The 20,336-nt window shown below is 36.3% G+C and overlaps 1 protein-coding gene across 1 annotated transcript in view; it reads right to left on the bottom strand.

The window, feature by feature from the left end:
* LOC123531464 (speckle targeted PIP5K1A-regulated poly(A) polymerase-like) overlaps nucleotides 1-20,336 on the bottom strand; it is a 43,610-nt gene that overhangs the window by 10,385 nt on the left and 12,889 nt on the right. Inside the window, exons 2-12 of the mRNA XM_053517706.1 lie at nucleotides 16,789-16,979; nucleotides 16,214-16,327; nucleotides 15,534-15,657; nucleotides 14,997-15,184; nucleotides 14,495-14,609; nucleotides 13,077-13,189; nucleotides 12,098-12,339; nucleotides 8,572-8,665; nucleotides 4,702-4,837; nucleotides 3,441-3,533; nucleotides 2,223-2,368 (exon numbers count right to left, since the gene is read on the bottom strand). Of these exons, the coding sequence (XP_053373681.1) occupies nucleotides 2,223-2,368; nucleotides 3,441-3,533; nucleotides 4,702-4,837; nucleotides 8,572-8,665; nucleotides 12,098-12,339; nucleotides 13,077-13,189; nucleotides 14,495-14,609; nucleotides 14,997-15,184; nucleotides 15,534-15,657; nucleotides 16,214-16,327; nucleotides 16,789-16,979 (1,556 nt within the window). The remainder of the gene's footprint in view (nucleotides 1-2,222; nucleotides 2,369-3,440; nucleotides 3,534-4,701; nucleotides 4,838-8,571; nucleotides 8,666-12,097; nucleotides 12,340-13,076; nucleotides 13,190-14,494; nucleotides 14,610-14,996; nucleotides 15,185-15,533; nucleotides 15,658-16,213; nucleotides 16,328-16,788; nucleotides 16,980-20,336) is intronic.

Genomic DNA, 20,336 nt, shown 5'->3' with positions numbered 1-20,336 from the left:
AAAACAAAAGTACTTTAAGAAATTTCTTCACTTCCAAATTTTCAACATTTCTAGGATTTCAACATCTTACTTTGGTGAATTATTAGAATGGCACAGAAATAACTCAACTATGATAATAAAACATCTACCATTTTAAAGTAAATCAAACAGGCTAACAAGAGGGCCATCATGGCCCTATATCGCTCACCTGTCATCATTGCAAAAAATTAAGGACAAGAAGGTCAAAAAATCATAATCAAGATCAATCAAAAGAATCATGAGAAAATATAGTTGAAATTTTCCTAAAGGTACAGATATGTCAAAAATACACCTATAAATTGGAGGTACCATCCATGTTGTACCACAGGAAAGTGGTCTCGGTTTTTCCCTACAGCCAATAATAAAAAAGTTACTAAATAAGCTATTTATAGTAACATAAAGGGGCCATAACTCTAGAACCCATTATGGGATCTGGCCAGTTTAAGAAAGGAACCAAGATCTTAGGGTGACACAAGTTTTGTGCAAGTTTGATTAAATTCAAATCATAAATGAAGCTGCTATTGTGCAGACAAGGTCAAAATAGCTAATTCTGGTCCTATCAGGGGCCATAACTCTGGAACCCATAAAGGAATCTGGCTATTTCAAGAAAGGAACCAAGATCTTGTGGTGATACAAGTTGTGTGCAAGTCTAGTTAAAATCAAATCATAATTGAAACTGCTATTGCGCAGACAAAGTCAAAATAGCTAGTTTTGGCCCCTTTCAGGGGCCATAACTCTGAAATCCATTATGGGATCTGGCCGGTTCAAGAAAGAACCGAGACCTTATGGTGACACAAGTTTTGTGCAAGTTTGATTAAATTCAAATCATAAATGAACCTGCTATTGTGCAGACAAGGTCAAAATAACTAATTTTGGCCCTTTTAGGGGCCATAACTCTAGAACCTATAATGGGATCTGGCCAGTTCAAGAAAGGAACCAAGATCTTATGGTGATACAAGTTGTGTGCAAGTTTGGTAAAAATCAAATCATAAATAAAGCTGTTATTGTGCAGACAAGGTCAAAATAGATCATTTTGGCCCTTTCAGGGGCCATAACTCTGAAATCCATTAAGGAATCTGGCCGGTTCAAGAAAGGAACCAAGATCTTATGGTGACACAAGTTTTGTGCAAGTTTGATTAAATTCAAATCATAAATGAAGATGCTATTGTGCAGACAAGGTCAAAATAGCTAATTCTGGCCCTATCAGGGGCCATAACTCTGGAACCCATAATGGAATCTGGCTAGTTCAAGAAAGGAACCAAGATCTTGTGGTGATACAAGTTGTGTGCAAGTCTGGTTAAAATCAAATCATAATTGAAGCTGCTATTGCACAGACAAAGTCAAAATAGCTAATTTTGGCCCCTTTCAGGGGCCATAACTGAAATCCATTATGGGATCTGGCCGGTTCAAGAAAGGAACCGAGACCTTATGGTGACACAAGTTTTGTGCAAGTTTGATTAAATTCAAATCATAAATGAACCTGCTATTTTGCAGACAAGGTCAAAATAACTAATTTTGGCCCTTTTAGGGGCCATAACTCTAGAACCTATGATGGGATCTGGCCAGTTCAAGAAAGGAACCAAGATCTTATGGTGATACAAGTTGTGTGCAAGTTCGGTAAAAATCAAATCATAAATAAAGCTGTTATTGTGCAGACAAGGTCAAAATAGATAATTCTGGCCCTTTCAGGGGCCATAACTCTGAAATCCATTATGGAATCTGGCCGGTTCAAGAAAGGAACCGAGATCTTTTGGTGACACAAGTTTTGTGCAAATTTGATTAAATTCAAATCATAAATGAAGCTACTTTTGTGCAGACAAGGTCAAAAATAGCTAATTTTGGCCCTTTCAGGGGCCATAACTCTTGAACCTATAATGGGATCTGGTAAGTTCAAGAAAGGAACCAAGATCTTATGGTGATCCACATTGTGTGCAAGTTTGGTAAAAATCAAATCATAAAGCTGCTATTGTGCAGACAAGGTCAAAATAGCTTATTTTGGCCCTTTCATGGGTCATAACTCTGGAACCGATAATAAGATCTGGCCAGTTCAAGAAAGGAACCAAGATCTTATGGTAATACAAGTTGTGTGCAAGTTTGGTTAAAATAAAATCATAAATGAAACCACTATCGTGCAGACAAGAAATTGTGGACGGACGACAGACGAAGGGCGATCACAAAATCTCTAAAAGAGCTAAAAAACATACCTTGAAGCTCCTCAATCTGCCATCCTGCATGTTGTCCTTCTCAAAGAACTGTGTGAATGGCATTTCTGTGGCTGATTTTGTCACTAGAACATTGTCCATGAAATTGAAAGCACTCCAATAGGAGAAAAATCCAGACAGAAGCTCGGCTGAAAATACAAATTATACAGGAATGTAAGCACTCAATGATACTGCTGAATACCAAGTTTTATTTCCATTGGATGTAAACTGTAGGAGTAAGTACACAAAGTGTGATGGACAAACTGACGGGACAGCTTAAAAACTAAATGCCTTCCATGTTATGGATACCAGATACATGTATATATCAAGTGTTCACTATTCTTATCTGTATTTAAATTAATCCTGATGAAGTCATCAAATGAACAATACCTGCTGATTGATTAACCTTTACCCTGCTAAATATCTATTATAATGAACTTGTCCATCTTTCAATTTGGTCAGTAGCATTAACTGTTTAAAGGGGTGCTTACCATAACGATACTGACTGAATAGCAAACAGTGCAGATCATGATCAGACCACACAGATGTGCAGGCTGGTCATGATCTACATTTGTGGCTAAGGCACAATCGATTGTGTCAAGGATGATAAAGGTTACAAATTTGTCTAATTTATTAGTATTCATGTTGTCCTTCCATTTTTATATAGCATTTTCCTATTCTGATTCAAGTTTCAGACCAAAAATACTGGTACACAGTAATATTTAATTCTGTAGTCATAAAATTTCAGTTTCAGCCCAAATGTCTACTTTGTTGGGACATATATTTGTAGATTTGAAACTTATTAGAATTTGAAAACCCATTTACCAAACCTGACAAACAAGTGGGAGTTTTTTTCATACACATAAGATAAATATCAACATATTAACAGTTTCCCAGAAACCCCAAGTATTGGTTTGGTTTCTGTAGAAAACAGATAACTCCTACATGAAAGTGGAGGATAAACAACATTATGATCAAGTGTACAACATTAAACTGTTGCAGATACGTTCTGCTAAATCAAAGGGTTAAACCAAACCCAAGGTCTTGTGCTTTATTCAGCTAACCAGTCAAGTCTTTACTGGCTAGGCCATGAAGGAAGAGCCACAACCAATCTTTGAGCATTCTTAAATACCAAAGTAACTGCCCATATATAGGTAATTTTAATCCTACTAAAACTCGACCCTTCTTAAATATACAGAATTTTACTTTTGAATAATTTACCTGCAGTTTGAGTGTTGTTGGACTGTGGAATGATCTGCCAATCCATAGCAAATGTACAGTCCCATCCCTCAATCTTTGTACGTGCTGCTGCCCCTGTAATAATTCCAACAAAATTTTACATTTCTTCTCATTCTTTCCAGAAGTTTTATGTCTACAAAGAGTTCTTTGTCTACTGTACTAGGTTTTAATGATGTAAGTTTTGACCAAGAGATAAACTGAAGCCGCTTTTTATTTAGAATTAATGTTCACCCTGCTAAATTTCTAAGATGGCCTCATTCAATTTGGTCAGCACCATTTATAACTGAAAACGGGTGTTCACTGAAAATTTACTGACTGAATAGCAAACAGTGCAGACTATCTGTGCAAGCAGATTGATCTTGGTCTGCACTTGTCGAAAAGGCAAAAGCATTTACCGTTAGCAGGCTATGGGGTTATATAGGAGCTATTTGTCAAACACATATAGCTTTTACATTGTATAATGGCTTGAGGCAAGTGGATATGCAATTTTATATGTTGTGACCTTTCACCAAATGACCTCGAAAACAACAGAGGTCACTTACAGAGGTCACTTACAGATAACAGATAAACCATCCTATAAAGACTGACAATCAAAGCGGTCTTTAATTACCAAGATGGAGTTGTTTTCAGTCTAGATCACTCTTTATCACATGCAACCATCCAATGACTTAAGACTAAAGTTACTGAACAGAAACAGTTTTTCAAATGACCACTGTGACCCTGACATTCGACTAACCAAATCCTTTTCAACTTAGGTTCTGCACTGGCCACAGGCAATTACACGACAAAGTTCATATGACTGTAGGCCAAAGCATTCCTAGACAAAGTTACTGAGCAGAAACCGTTTTCAATCTCAAGGTCACGGTGACCTTAACCTTTGACCTACTGACCCGAAAATCCGTAGAAGTCATAAGTCATTTACTAACTACAAGCAATCATTCTATAATGAAGATTGTATAATATGAGATCAATCATCCTCTATGTTTATGAAAGGAAACCAGTCTTCCAACAGACACATCCACATACTGACAGATTGGCCAACAATTAGAAGTGGGCTAAAATATAAAATCATTATGGACAATATCTTAATCAATGAGAAATCAACGACATTTTACAAGCTATATTAATGTAGTTTTAAATCAAGACATATCCGTGTTTGTCCCATCAAAGTATCAAAACTGTGACATTTCCTTACAAGTGACATTTTAAACAGAGAACACAACATTTACATTACATTACTTACCATGTAGCTGTGACAGTTTCTCGATGGTTGGTAGAACAGGAGGATCCAAATTCTGCAGGTAATTTAGTACCATCAATGTAAGAGCATAGTTTGACAGCTTTGTGCTGGCCTTCTGGTTACCAGAAACTCCCTTTGCCTAATAACACAATAAAATTTTCTAGAACTCTACTCTTTTCACATTATGTAACTAGGTTTTGCTGCTATAATCAGTCAGGGGTGTAACTGTTTCAAGATATCACAGTTTATAACCCATCTGAGTTACTGCTTAAACTTTCATAACTTGTTTCAGTTATCATAAAATATTACAAAGTCCTGTACCAATTCCTCATTATGAATGAGACTAAATTAAAAATAATAAATTTCGTGGGCTGAGCGCTAAACTATTGTATCTTGTTTTTTATTCATATACAGTTACAATAGTTTCGCGCTCAGCCCTCGTAATGCAATTATTTCCTGAATCCTTGACCTTTTAACTTTCCAGTTATGCAGTAAAATTTTTTATGCAAGGCTGATAAAGTTGTACGTAATCATTTTAAAGCTATAAAACTCTATATATCCCATTATGCTTATCAGGTCATGCTCAGACTAAAAGAGAATTTGATTAACCACAGTTTACTATTAATTTCTCTTTAAAGGTCGTTTTGTGAGAACAGCAAAAAGACTTTTTTTTTGAATAACTTACCTGAGTTAACTATATTTTATAACTAATACAGGTTATAAAATGCTTGAAAAAGTAACTGAAATATATTACATAACTTAAAACAGTTACACTCCTGACTGATAATAGGCTTCAGTATTTTACTAACACAAGGCTTGTCAGTTTACAGTAATGTATCCAAGATGTGTCTTAAATACAAACTTATTTTCCAGGGCACAACTTCTTAGCAGCCTAGGGGTCAACTTCCCTGCAAGGAAGTGGAGGAAGACTATACTGGTAATATACACCACTTCCTGATGGAATTTAACCCTTACCCTGCTAAATTTCTAAAATGAACTTGTCCATCTTCCAATTTGGACAGTACAATTAACCATTAATAGGGATGCTTACCGAAAAGATACTGGCTTAACAGCGAACAGTGCATATCATGACCAGACTGCATGGATGTGTAGGCTGATCAAGATCTACACTGGTCGAAGGCAGATTCAACTGTGTCCAGCATGGTAACGTTTAACAGTCAATAACTCACTTTTTGAAACAAAAGCACCTTATATAGCCAAAATTGTTTTGGTGTAAGACTGAAATATCTTTTACCAAAGTGAACATTATTTCACTTTTCAGAAGTGGTAAGTGAAAATGTCACCACCATGGTGAAAGATATTTTGATCCTGCACATGCCTGTAAAACACAGGAAGAACTTTTTTAATCCAATGTCCTTTTAAACAGTTTTAACCATATTTTACCTGTTCTGTATATTAGTTTCAGCATAATGGCAAATGAAAAGCAATCCACAAACTGTTTAAAAAACAAGAACTGTCGGAGGACAGCAACACTTGACTATTCAACAGCCACGTCAAATGAATAATAAGTCAAACTAGAGTGCCAGACTGTCATAAAATACACCCGTCATCAAACTTGACCTAATTCAAAGGCTATAATCCAATAAAGGCAGCAATTTGGGTGGTTATCAAACCTGACTGAGATATTATGCCAACGAACATTGTCAGCAAGTTTGGTGACAATCGGATTGAAACTGTCTGACTTAGAGAGCGGAAAAGGTTTAATTTGCAGTTTTTCAAGTAATTCAAGGGCCATAATCCAAGAGTGCATGGGGTGATTTGGGTTGTTATCAAAATTGGACGAGATATTATGGCCACATTGTCAGCAAGATAAGTGAAGATCGGATGAAAACTATTCGACTTCAGAGAGCGGACAAGGTTAAATTCAGTTTTTTATAGTAATTCAAGGGCCATTATCCAAGTGCCTGAAACAATTTGGGTGGTTATCGAACTTGGCCAAGATATTTTACCCACAAACATATGGGCAGGAAGTTTGGGGGAGATCTGATGGGATGAAAGCGGACATGCTTTGGACACGAACTGCCTGCCGTGGGGGTTCACATAATAGGTAATACACCCCACTCTTTTCAGAGACGGGCATATAAAACGGGGCATAATTTTTTAAGAAAGCAAGACAGTGTATGGAACCTGTGCAATGTAAGTTAGTTCTTTATAATAAGAAAGTGTTTGACATTTCAATCCATTGCCCTAAATGGTTACTGAGATACCAGCTTACATACTAAAACTTAATCAAATCTGGACACCGATGCAGACTCCCGACACATGATTAAGTCCAACAGCTCTACTAATTCTTCAAATAGTCAAGCTAACAAGAGTTCGTGGAACACAAAATGCCCCCCTTGATGCATTCAGTAACTGCACAAGGAACAGAAATTATTTACTCACTGTAAACAAAAGTTCTACTGTTCTGATTCAATGTGACATTGACCTTTGACCTATTGACCTCAACATCAACAGAGGACATCTCCATGGTCAAGTTTAATAATCCTAGGCACAAGCGTTCTCAAGGTATGGTCTGCAAGTTTAACTGTTCTGGGTCAATGTGAACTTGACCTTTAGCCTACAGATCTCAAAATCTATAGGGGTCATCTACAGGTCAGGACCAACCTCCCTATCAAGTAATATGATCCTAGCCCCAAGCATACTCAAGTTATTGTCTGGAAACGGTTTAAATGTTCCGGGTCACTGTAACCTTGACCTTTGACCTACTGATCCTAAAACCAATAGGGGTCATCTGCTGGTCATGATAAACCTCAATATCATCTCTCATGACCCTTGGCCCAAGCGTTCTCATGTTATCGTCCAGAAACCGTTTTAATTGTTCCTGGCCAATCTGACCTTGAACTTTGACCAGATGACCACAAAATCAATAGTGGTCATCTGCTGGTCATGATCAATCTCCCTATAAATTTTCACGATCCTAGGCCCAAGCGTTCTTGAGTTATCATCCGGAAACCATTTAACTGTTCAGGGTCACTGTGACCTTGACCTTTGACACACAGATCTCAAAATCAATAGGGGTCATCTGCAGGTGATGACCAACCTTCCTATCAACTTTCATGATCCTAGGCCCAAGTGTCCTTCAGTTATCATCTGGAAACGGATTGGTCTACATACAGACCGAATGACAGACAAGACAGAGCGACCAACATCTGCAAAACAATATACCCCTCCTTCTTCGAAGGGGGGCATAAAAAGTGAATGAAGTACAGCCATGCAATATAGAGTCCCATACTGGAAGGTGACTACTTTTCACAACTGCAGTAAAACCTAATGATCTGATATCTATCTATCTTCATGCTCAGGTGTGCTATAAAGATTATTACATTTTGGCAAAAATGTTCCTTGTATGGTAATGATTTATTATGCAACCTGTATATATCTATTTCAGTAATACCCATATCTACTTTTAATGTGTGTGTCTGTATCAAACCTCCGGTTCAGCCCAAAATCAGAAGCCCGAAATCTACTTTCTGAAGCCTGAAATATCCTTCTTCAATACTTATATAAATTTTACAAATTATAGCACTCCTAACCAGACCTGAAAAATCCCAGACCTGAAGTATATAAATAAACCAGCTAAATACTTTTATAATGAATTTCTCCCAACATAACAGAACTTACATGCTAAACTGAATTATCTAAAATATAATCAACTGAATAATTTCTAAATTTATAATTTCTAACCACAATTAGAAGGAAACTGCTCACAGATTCTGATTTTTTCCCTAGGTGTTGGGGTCTAAATACTTGACCTAAAATTTCAGACCCACTATACTGGACTGTCTTAAATGCAAGGACATCTAAGTTTGGCAAAGTATGGTGACAGACAAAGCTGTTATTTATTCTTACCTTTCCCCAATATCGTATAGCATAAACCAGTAGTCTTACTCTACTGTTGAGTACACTATACAGGTAGAGCAACTTTGTATTCTGAAGGGCCAATCTGTGCGAAGAGAGAATACATCATACATGTAAAATTAAATATATATACAGTACAGAACAGAACAGGCATACCCTGGGATGTCTACATTACTTTCGATGTGGGTCTTTTTTTCCCCGTTTTTGTTCTTCATTTTTTAAGCAAAGTCTCAAATTAATGATACTTTTTTTTTTTTTAAATCTGGTATACAGATATAATGCTGGACAGTCCACCCATTGGTTTTACCTGAGAATCTTTAATGTAGACAATTAGTAATGTATAGTTTAAGTATGCCATATCTATCTGTATGAAAGGGGCCTCTCACATTTCGAGGCCCCACACCTCTGCACCACATATATAACACTTGCAATACAGCTGAGTACTCTGTTACCATTGCAGTAAATAAAAAGTGAAGATTGTCTTATTTCAACTGTAATAATGTGATATATTGATCTGCGACTTTTATACTTTATTGATAGGTTCATTATCAAAACACAGACTAATAAACAAGAATTGGTAGCTCACTGCATCTCACAAACTTTTGATTTAATGGTATAAAATCCTGTTACTTTTGGAACTTTGGTTCCGACACAGCTGGCCAGTTTAAACTTCTTTCATTAGTAAACAATATGTCTTTGAAAAGAAATTTCAGTCTTTGGGTGTGCTCTTTATCCCTATTTTTAAAAAGGGCCAAGTTTTTCAACAAAGTACTCAGATATCAAGTGTGTAATATTTGAAATTTTCTGACTTATATATTATATTCAAAATGAACAGACATTATCCATATAAGCCACAAAATTTCATTCTTACATTTGTTAGTGGAAGGACACTTCTCTACACTATTTTTATACTAATTTAAAAATGCTCTGAAAATCACTGATATTACTGGATTTCATGATTGCGATTAATCCAAAAAATTAAATTGTTGATAAATAATAAATAAGTTTCTCTAATTAAAGCTTTCGCATTTCAATTTTTAAATTCATATGCACACTAAGAGGCCATTTTTGCAAACAAAAAATATATTCAAAAAAGTTAAAATGGTTTTGTTAAAATACATGATAAAGAACCAGTTTTTGATGATATGGGCGGGGCATGTGGTGCATCAGTGTACAATAAGAAGTTGACCAGTGCATTACCCTTGCATATAGGATAAGTCACATAGCCATATAAACACAGGTAAACATTGCTTCATTTCTTAGACTTTACCTTAATGTAAGCCCTTTCAACAATTTTAAAAATCCTCTGAAACCTAATAACACTGGATGCAACTGTTATTTTAAATCAACTGCATTGTAACATTATACTGAAAATAAGAATGATTCATTTAAAGTTTTAAAATTCAGAAAGAATAATCTTAAATTCACAGGGCACTAGACAACTTTTGGGGACAGGTACCCATACCCTCAGGAAGGGGAATTTTTCGACAATTTAAGACGAAAAGGGGAAGTTTAAGCCATGTATATGCAACTACTTTTCACACTTATTAATACTGTTTTCAATCATTCCTAACTGATGTGACTATATTGCAACAGTAATCTTCCTTAGAGGCACTATATATTCAGTGTGCGACATTAACTTTTGAACACCGTAGCCAATGGGGCTACGGACTTCCAATTTTTTGTAGCCCAACAGAATTTTTCTTAGCCCCATTAATTTTTCGATCAAGAATGAACAAGAGTTAGACTTTCATTCTAGTAAAATTTTATATAATTTCTTTCAATATACTGCTGTAGGTTGGTGAATATTGATATATTTCAGAAATTTGTATGAGTTTTTCAGAATTGATTTCGAAATCTGAAATAGTGTTCACAAAATTGTGCAGAAAGTCAAAGACACAGAGTCATGAAACGAGATCTGAACAGCTTTGTAGACAAGAAATAGCTTGGCAGTAGACTGACCAGGGGTCTTGCTAGGCCCATTATTTTTTGGGAGAAGTCAATTTTCCCTCAAACTGATTTAGGGAGAAGTGGGGAGACTTTAGGGAGAAGTTGAAAGACTCCATTAATTTTAATATTTCTGCCTAGACGCTGTGAATTGATTCAATGACCATTCATTTTCTTAGTTACATCATTTTACCATATACAGTGATTATTGTTTCAATACAAAATTCTGAAAAAAAAAGTTTTCTGTTCAAGACGGTGCTGAATCTAACACGCCGATTTTTTTGTTGCTATATCGTGTAATATATGAATGCAGGATGAAAAGGGGTTTATTATTAATACCGAGTCACCACTTGTGTGAACAGTTTCTCATTCGAATAAAATTGAAAGTAAACTGTGTCAAACATAGAAATACATATTCAAATCAATTCATCCATCAAAGTCAGTTTTACGAAGCTAATACTTTACATGTCGTTCTTTTACCATGGATACCAAATAATTGTGTCTATAATTCCAATTAATCGCATATGTAATTGACAATTTCTTTAGAAAACGACTCGCATGTGTTGACAATTAAATGTTAAGTGTCAAAGACGTAACCGCGGTGCTGATTGGCCTATTACAATTGCCTCTGGTGAAACCGATAATTTGATTAGCTTTCACACTTCTCGCGAAAATCTCACAAGTACCTGAAGTTGGCGGAGCTTAAATTATGCTATCGGCATGTGTGTATGTGTATTCAACGCACATTATGACATGGTGCAAATTGTCAAAAGATTAGCGAGTGCGCATCCAAGAAAAAATTCGAGCGACTTGAATTCGCTTTGAGATTAGATTTGAGCGAAGTTTGAAGCTTCAAAGCAACTATTTTGCTCCCACGTTTGCAATGATCTTTTTGGTAAATTTATTCCTCAGAATTTTTCATAGCCCGACAGGCTATGGTCTGCCAATTTTCTGTCGCCCGAGCCGATTTTTCATAGCCATTGGCGATCGGGCTACCGTAAATGTCGCACACTGACATAATGTTAAAAGAAAGAGTTCATATCTATTTGTGTCAAACAACCTATCATCAGGGAAATTTTCTTCTGAGAAAGGGGAAAAAAACATATTATTTTACGAGGGGAATGGTACCCATATTCGGCCCCAAAAATGGCCAAACGAGTGCCCTGATTCATTTATCATATTCATACAATTTCATCTCCACAAGAAAATTTCAAAGAAATAGTGGGCTTAACTGAGCTAAAATATTTTTTTCCATTCAGCCTGCAGTACATCTTGATTCAACAAGTTATGCAAGCTTATCCAGCACATTCAAGTATATAATTTTATCACAAACTGTTTAGCAAAGATACATGTACCTATTCAATTCATGGTCAGGCCTGTAAAATGCCGTCAGCCAAGACTGTAATCCAATATGGTTGGTCAAGGCAGATGCTACTTAAATCAGGTTGAAATTAGAACAAAATATTAGTTTGGAAAATTAGTTGACTGTCTGCTAAAGAAAAGTAGCTGTTTAATACAGGTGAGCACTAAGACAGGTTCAACTGTATAAGACTATTCTGAAATCACTTACTTGTTATTCACTGACAGATCACACTTCACGTCACAGTTGGTATATCTAAACCTGACCAGTGGACACCTGTTACTGGGGATGACCTGTACATCCAGAATACCCTCTAGGTTGTCTATCAGTATACGAGATATCAGTTTACACTGGTCTGTCATTCCCATCTTGTCTAGATCAGAAGGGATCAGTGGACCCCATTCTTTCTCCTTTAGAAACCTGAAGTCTCGCACAAATGGTAGTTTGACTGGCTGAAAAGGAGTTCATTTTAAAATGAATCAACCCTCTTACAAGCATCCTGGCTCACTTTAGCAATTAATGAGGCCTGTGGCTGTATATCTTTTATGAACTATGTTTGGATCATCTGAAATCCTGGATATCTCAAGCATTTTCTTCCACCCCTTGCAAACTCTAGAGACTGTTATCATTAGTGAAATTAATGTCTAATCACAGACATTTTAACTTTCTTTTGAATAAAAACTGTAAAAGATAAACTGGAAGCATAAATTAGTAGGAGTAATGTAAATACATAAAATTCAAAGCTCTAACTTCAGTGTTCCAAAAAGTGGAACAATTTAAAATGTCTATTACAGCTCTTTGTTCTGCACACTGATCTTTCTTCTCTCTACTGGAAAATGACAGAAAGGAATTGGCAACCATTTGTCTAGAAATAAATTTAGGATGACATGAACTAAAAAAATTAACCTCTCAATAAAAATAACAAACATCCCGCATAGGTATATTATCATGTACCCATTTCTCAACTCAAAATTGCACTAGTAAAATGTCAACAATTAAGAATTACAGAAAAATACTCATACAATTCAAATTTGTCAGTTTACTTGTCATCAGAAAACCAAAATACTATGTCCTACTTTTACTCCCTGCAACATTAAACAGCTTCAAAACAAAGTCAAACTTCACTGTAGTGTAATGCTTCCTTGTATGTGTATGCTCTGCAATATATAACCATGGTAACAGTGTATACCTCAAGTTCCCAGGTTCTGCCGTGCATTGTACTCAGATCCAGGAAAATGTCCATGTCACATCCACTCAATCCAAATCCATTGACAGACGAGCCAAACTGGTTTACAGTGCATCCTGCAGTAATGATACATGTATGTATAAGTTGTGACATAAAAGACATTATGTCTGTAATCATTTCATTCCCATGTCCGATTCATATGGAACAAGAGCTGTCACTAATGGTGATAAATGCCTCTGCAGCGCCTTGACCTTTGACCTAGTGACCTTTGACCCCAAAGTCAATAGGGGTCGTGTACTCAATAAGTATTATCAGCATGTGAAGTTTGAAGGTCCTGGGTGCAGTGGTTCGAAAGTGGTGGGATTATTTAATCCAAGTTTCATAATTATCTTTCAAGAGGTTAATGACATACAGAGGGGACACAAAATGTTAGGCTCAAACCTTTGACCTTGAGTTGTGACCTTGACCTTGAGCCGACATAGCTGATTCAAAGGGTCTGCACATTGTCTTGATGAGGTGATCATTTGACCCAAGTTTCATGATTATCCTTCAAGGAGTTTGACAATACGGATCGAACACGAAATGGAAGGCTCACACCTTTTACCTGAAGTTGTGACCTTGACCTTGAGCTGACTTATGGGTTTTGCATATTGTCTTGTTGAGTAGATCATTTGACCCAAGTTTCATGAAAATCCTTCATGGGGTTTAGGATTCAGAGTGGACACAAAATGTTACAGATGGACAGAAGGATGAAAGGATGGAAGATGGAAGGACGGACGGAGACCATTCCTATTTATAACCCCCACCACTCGTGGCCAGGATTAATAAATAAATCATCACAAAACACCAGTTAAATGTATCACATCAACACAACCAGTTTTTCATTTCACTATGCTGACAAGTTTAGCTTGTCAGTGTTCCTAGAACATATACAACACACTTCCCTTTACATCAGGCCACTATCATGAACTTCACTATGTTGGAGATGAAAGAAGTCTGATGATGGACAAAGCCATTGTCTTTCTAAAATCTTACCTTTTCCAAATATTCATTATACATGTATATCAAAAGAAAAAGTACCAAGACAAAGCCTGTGACATTTTTTTGGGGGATCTGACGTCGCATCGGCACATGATAGGTCATAATGGCAACTTTCAGCTTTAATGGTGGAGGAAGACCGCAGGTGCCCCTCTGTGCATTACTTCATCACGAGCGGGCACCTAGAACCATCAACCCTCCGTAAGCCAGCTGGATGGCTTCCTCGCATGAAGAATTCACCGCCCAGAGTGAGGCTCGAACCCACATCAATGAGGGGCAAGTGATTTGAAGTCAGTGACCTTAACCAATCAGCCAAAGGCCCCTGAAAGCCTGTGACATGTACTGTACTTCAAAAATTCTAAACTGCTTAAACATACATGTACCTGGGAAAAACCTTCCAAGACAGGCCTGCAACTTCTCACATAACTGAAACTTGGTCTGAGCCTCTTCGGCTGTCACCTGCAGGTTCTGGCACAGCCATTCCAACTGGTTCTGAACCTGCAAAGGAAATAACAATTAGCATTATTCCATTTAATACCAAATATAACAGAAATCTACTACCAATATTTCAATGTGACAACAATGTGACACCATTCAAGTTAACAAATTTTGCCAGTTTCTTTGTATTAAAAACTCAAGTCAGCTTGCACATAAAAAACAGAAACGTTTTTACCTTATCTAAGAAGTCAGAATTCTTAACCTTGATCTTTAAGTTTCTAAGCCTACAAACCGCAAAATTTTGAAACATGACAAAATTATTTTGAGGAGTCAGGACTGACCAGACTGACCAATAGAAATGTTACAGAAAATTAAATGATGTAAACTTTCTTTTCCTAGAGATAAATAGGCTCTCAAGTTTACTTTAGTATGAGGACAGTTTCTCACCCCTTTCACTTTCATAAGTTTCTCAATCAGTTCCTCATGATAGTACTGTTCTATCTGGTCTTCAACATTTGCTTTTTTCTTCTTGCTGGAACCCGGCTCCTGATCATCATAATAGCCCTGATCATACATGGGACCAGGGCCATAGTTACCCTGGTACCCTCCTCGGCCCATACCGTAGCCACCACGACCTTCATTAAGAACAAAATCCATTAAAATTCTTGTATACATGTATACACTTCTTAGAATCAAAAACTCGTCTTAAATTAATGGCAGAAAGCAAAAACATCGAATGTTACATAATTCGCAACAGTTAAATGCAACAATAATGTAAGTTTATTTTCTCCTAATCTGTCCATGTTGCAATCCTTTCAATGACTCTGTTTTTCACCAAACCAAACATTTACAATTTTTTTTAAGGTATGATCTTTACCAAAAAGGATGGGAGCGAGTGATTGAAGTAAGTGACCCTGACCTTCATGCAGGATATCTCTTTGAAGTCTCAATATGGCCTGTACATAAATATAAATGTTTACTTACCTGGACCTGGCCCAGGGCCTGGGCCTCCTCTCCCTCTCATCATTGGTCCCATCCCAAGGTGTCCACCACCTCTAAACTGCTGGTACCCATGCTGATACCTATTTGTGGCAGGTTGGCCAGGAACCTTCACAAGTAAAAACATGCAAGTCAACAAAATTTCTACCTGGCAAGCTAGTTTCTAATTCATTTGAGCAAACAAATAACATCCAAAGTTCGAATATTACACCACCCTTTTAGAACTATACATGATGGTAATGCTTAAACAGTAGTTTTCATTTAATCTAATCAACCCCTACCACTAAGCTACTACTGTGGTTACACATCAATGAAGACTATATTGAAACTCAAATGATCTCTACCAAACTATTAATCACAAATTTAAAACTCAAATTCTGTAGACCAAAAGTACTGTGTACAGAGAGATTTATAATGGCAAATATGTAAGATTTTGCTCACCAAATTCTGAGCACACAAAAATAGAATACTGTGAAATCATAGATATTCGTGGGTGACTAATTTTTGTGGATTTCATGGTTGAGTCAATCGGTGAAATATTATCCCACCGAACTTTGTAAGTAAGATTCCCACTAATTTCATGTTCAAAAGTTAAAATCCACAAATATTCCCATGAAATTTCATGCCCTCAAAATTAAAAGATTTTACAGTTAATTCAAATTTACCTCAACTTCTCTAGACTTCACAATTAAATTCTGGCTGTTTAGCTTGTGATTATTTTGTTGCAGGACATAGTCAGCTGTGTCGGCACTACTGAACTCAATGATAGCATAAAGATTCTGAAAAAAAATCACATGGTCAGATAAGTGATGAAATTTTATATTTCCAACTTAAACTCAGTACTGTGATAGTTTTAGTGTGGTACAAATATTTTCATTGAATATTCCCTATTACCTGAAAAAAAAAAATCAACATTTTCTGCTCAAATAAGATTTCTTCTTAGAACTTGGCACATAAAACCCACAAAAAATTCATTCGAAATCAGAATGTGTCAGCAAACCTCTCACATATAACTTTCAACTGTGCGAAAAACTAAATGCTCTTTTAGAAAGAATCTTTTGCAGTTACTGTGCCTTTCATATTTATAAATACGGAACTGAAAGATAAAATAAAAGCTCAATTTTACATATAAAGAAACACTTTTAAGTCAAATGAGTTTTATTTTAAATGTGTGGGAAGCTCTTTTGTTGTACAAATTAGAGTCCCTATTGCTGTGAACAGAATAACAGTAAAAGTGTACCTTTGGAGGAACAATGGTGACTTTTGTTACACGTCCAAACTGGGCAAAATATTGCCACAATTCTTGCTCTGTAGTGCCCATCGGGAAGTTGCGTACAAAGATACTCAGTCTGGCTGTCTCTTTCTTTTTCTCCCAGAACTGGAGAGCATTTTGATGCTTTTTTCCTTGAATATGCCATCTCATGGAATTGACTGAAAAACAAGTTTCACAAGTTAATACAACCTCATACAAGAGGGCCAAGATGGCCCTAGGTCGCTCACCTAAGAAACACACCATAACAGTGTAAAACATGTTTGACCTAGTGATTTCATGGAAACAAATATTCTGACCAATTTTCATTAAGATTGGACCAAAAAATTGGTCTCTTGCGATAAAACAAGCATTTTCTTAGATTTGACCTAGTTTTTGACCCTAGATGACCCATGTTCAAACTCGACCTAGATTTTATCAAGGCAATCATTCTGACCAAAATTCATGAAGATCAATTGAAAAATACAGCCTCTATCACATATACAAGTTTTTTCTTTGATTTGACCAAGTGACCTAGTTTTTGACCTCAGATGACCCATATTCAAATTCGACCTAGATTTCATTAAGGCAATCATCCTGACCAAATTTCATAAAAATCAATTGAAAAAAACAGTCTCTATCGCATACACAAGATTTTTCTTTAATTTGACCTAGTGACCTAGTTTTTGACCTCAGATAACCCATATTCAAACTCGACCTAGATTTCATCAAGGCAATCACTCTGACCAAATTCCATGAAGATCAATTGAAAATTACATCCTCTATTGCATACACAATGTTTTTCTTCGATTTGATCTAGTGACCTAGTTTTTGACCCCAGATGACCCATTTTCGAACTTGGCCTAGATTATATCAAGGTAATCATTCTGGCTAAATTTCATGAAGATCAGTTGAAAAATAAAGCCTCTATCGCATACACAACGTTTTTCCTTGATTTGACCTAGCGACCTAGTTTTTAATCCCAGATGACCCATTTTCAAACTCGGCCTAGATTTCATCAAGGTAATCATTCTGACCAAAATTCATGAAGATCAATTGAAAAATACCACCTCTATCGCATACACAAGGTTTTTCTTTGATTTGACCTAGTGACCTAGTTTTTGACACGAGATGACCCATTTTCGAACTCGGCCTAGATTTCATCAAGGCAATCATTCTGACCAATATTCATGAAGATCAATTGAAAAATACAGCCTCTATCGCATACACAAGGTTTCTCTTTGATTTGACCTAGTGACCTAGTTTTTGACCCGAGATGACCCATTTTTGAACTCGGCCTAGATTTCATCAAGGCTATCATTCTGACCAATATTCATGAAAAATAATTGAAAAATACAGCCTCTATCGTATACACAAGGTTTTTCTTTGATTTGACCTAGTGACCTAGTTTTTGACCCCAGATGACCCATTTTCTAACTCGGCCTAGATTTCATCAAGGCAATCATTCTGACCAATATTCATGGAGATCAATTGAAAAATACAGCCTCTATCGCATACACAAGGTTTTTCTTTGATTTGACCTAGTGACCTAGTTTTTGACCCGAGATGACCCATTTTCGAACTCGGCCTAGATTTCATCAAGGTTATCATTCTGACCAATATTCATGAAGATTAGTTGAAAAATACAGCCTCTATCGCATACACAAGGTTTTTCTTTGATTTGACCTAGTGACCTAGTTTTTGACCCGAGATGACCCATTTTCGAACTCGGCCTAGATTTCATCAAGGTTATCATTCTGACCAATATTCATGAAGAATAATTGAAAAATACAGCCTCTATCGCATACACAAGCTAAATGTTGACAGACGACAGACGACGGACATTGAGCGATCAGAAAAACTCACCTGAGCATTGCTCAGGTGAGCTAAAAACATGCAGTTATATCATGGACATGATGAGCCTATCTCCACAAACTGAAAACTAGAAATGTATCCATAAGACATGGATGCCTCTACTATTAGATGTTAGCATACCAGATCTGTATATTGGTTGTAATGATCATATGATACGTATCATTTCAAAATTATCAATATTTGATAATATGATATCGTAAGATATTTTTGTATTTGGAAGTATGTTTTCACCAAGTTACAGATTATCTGACACAATGTAATGCCCATTCAAATTATGCCAAACCATGCGTTAACTTGTGTTGGAAACTTGTATTGGTCTTGTAAAATCTTCTTTTAAAGTGTCCTTTTCCAAGGAAAGCACCATGTCCCTTTTAGAGTCTGCAGGAAACACTACAAATACTTTAATTACAATTAGGGGATTTATCCACAGCGCAAAGTGCCGCAGACACATATTCAAACTTGACCTAGAGTCCATCAAAGCAATCATTCTGACCAAATTTCATGAAGATCAGTTGAAAAATACTGCCTGTCAAATACACAAGGTTTTCCTTTGATTTGATAGGATATTTTTGCTACATCTTAATTACAACAATGTTAATGATAATCTGCAATACTTTTTTTATTCATTTTCATTGTTTAAAACTTGAAAAATGGATAATCTAAACACTACCGCCATATAGCATAATGGCCGATACACCCTCACCGTAAAACCGGGAATGGGCGTTTATTGGTGGTGAACCCGGAAAACGGAATTTATCCTATAATGTTGATATCAAGAATAGTTCCTTTTGTAATGTAAGCGGATATATAAAAAGATTAATCAGCATGCTAGGCAGTGCTTAGTCCAAAATATTAGACGTGTACATGCTCATTTCACCTTCAACATTCATTATTTTACATTTCATTTTCAATCTGCATTGTAATGTCTAAAAGGGCCCTGATCAGTAGAATGTAGCATTTTCTCACACGTAAAATATACGATGTACGCAGGTTTAAACAGTTAAGCCTACCGTTATTTATCGTATTCTAGTAATATATCGTTTAAATTTATCTTTAAAACCCCTCATATCCAATATAATTATTATGTCAACTGTCAGCATTTTTTTCAACAAAATATTCGGCGAAATTCGGCCCCATTCCCCCCTCAAAATAGTATGTTTTTCCCCCTTTTCCGATGCCTAAAATTCCCCTCCAAAAAAAACAAGAGGGCCAAGATGGCCCTAGGTCGCTCACCTAAGAAACACTCCATAACAGTGTAAAACATGTTTGACCTAGTGATTTTATGGAAACAAATATTCTGACCAATTTTCATTAAGATTGGACCAAAAAATTGGTCTCTTGCGATAAAACAAGCATTTTCTTAGATATGACCTAGTTTTTGACCCTAGATGACCCATGTTCAATCTCGACCTAGATTTTATCAAGGCAATCATTCTGACCAAAATTCATGAAGATCAACTGAAAAATACAGCCTCTATCACATACAGAAGTTTTTTCTTTGATTTGACCAAGTGACCTAGTTTTTGACCTCAGATGACCCATATTCAAATTCGACCTAGATTTCATTAAGGCAATCAACCTGACCAAATTTCATAAATATCAACTGAAAAAAAAAAGTCTCTATCGCATACACAAGATTTTTCTTTAATTTGACCTAGTGACCT

Source organism: Mercenaria mercenaria, chromosome 11 (genome assembly GCF_021730395.1).
Source record: "Mercenaria mercenaria strain notata chromosome 11, MADL_Memer_1, whole genome shotgun sequence".
In the NCBI taxonomy this organism is placed as follows: domain Eukaryota; kingdom Metazoa; phylum Mollusca; class Bivalvia; order Venerida; family Veneridae; genus Mercenaria; species Mercenaria mercenaria.
Note: the sequence above shows the minus strand (reverse complement) of the source record. Positions and strands in the feature narration are given on the sequence as shown.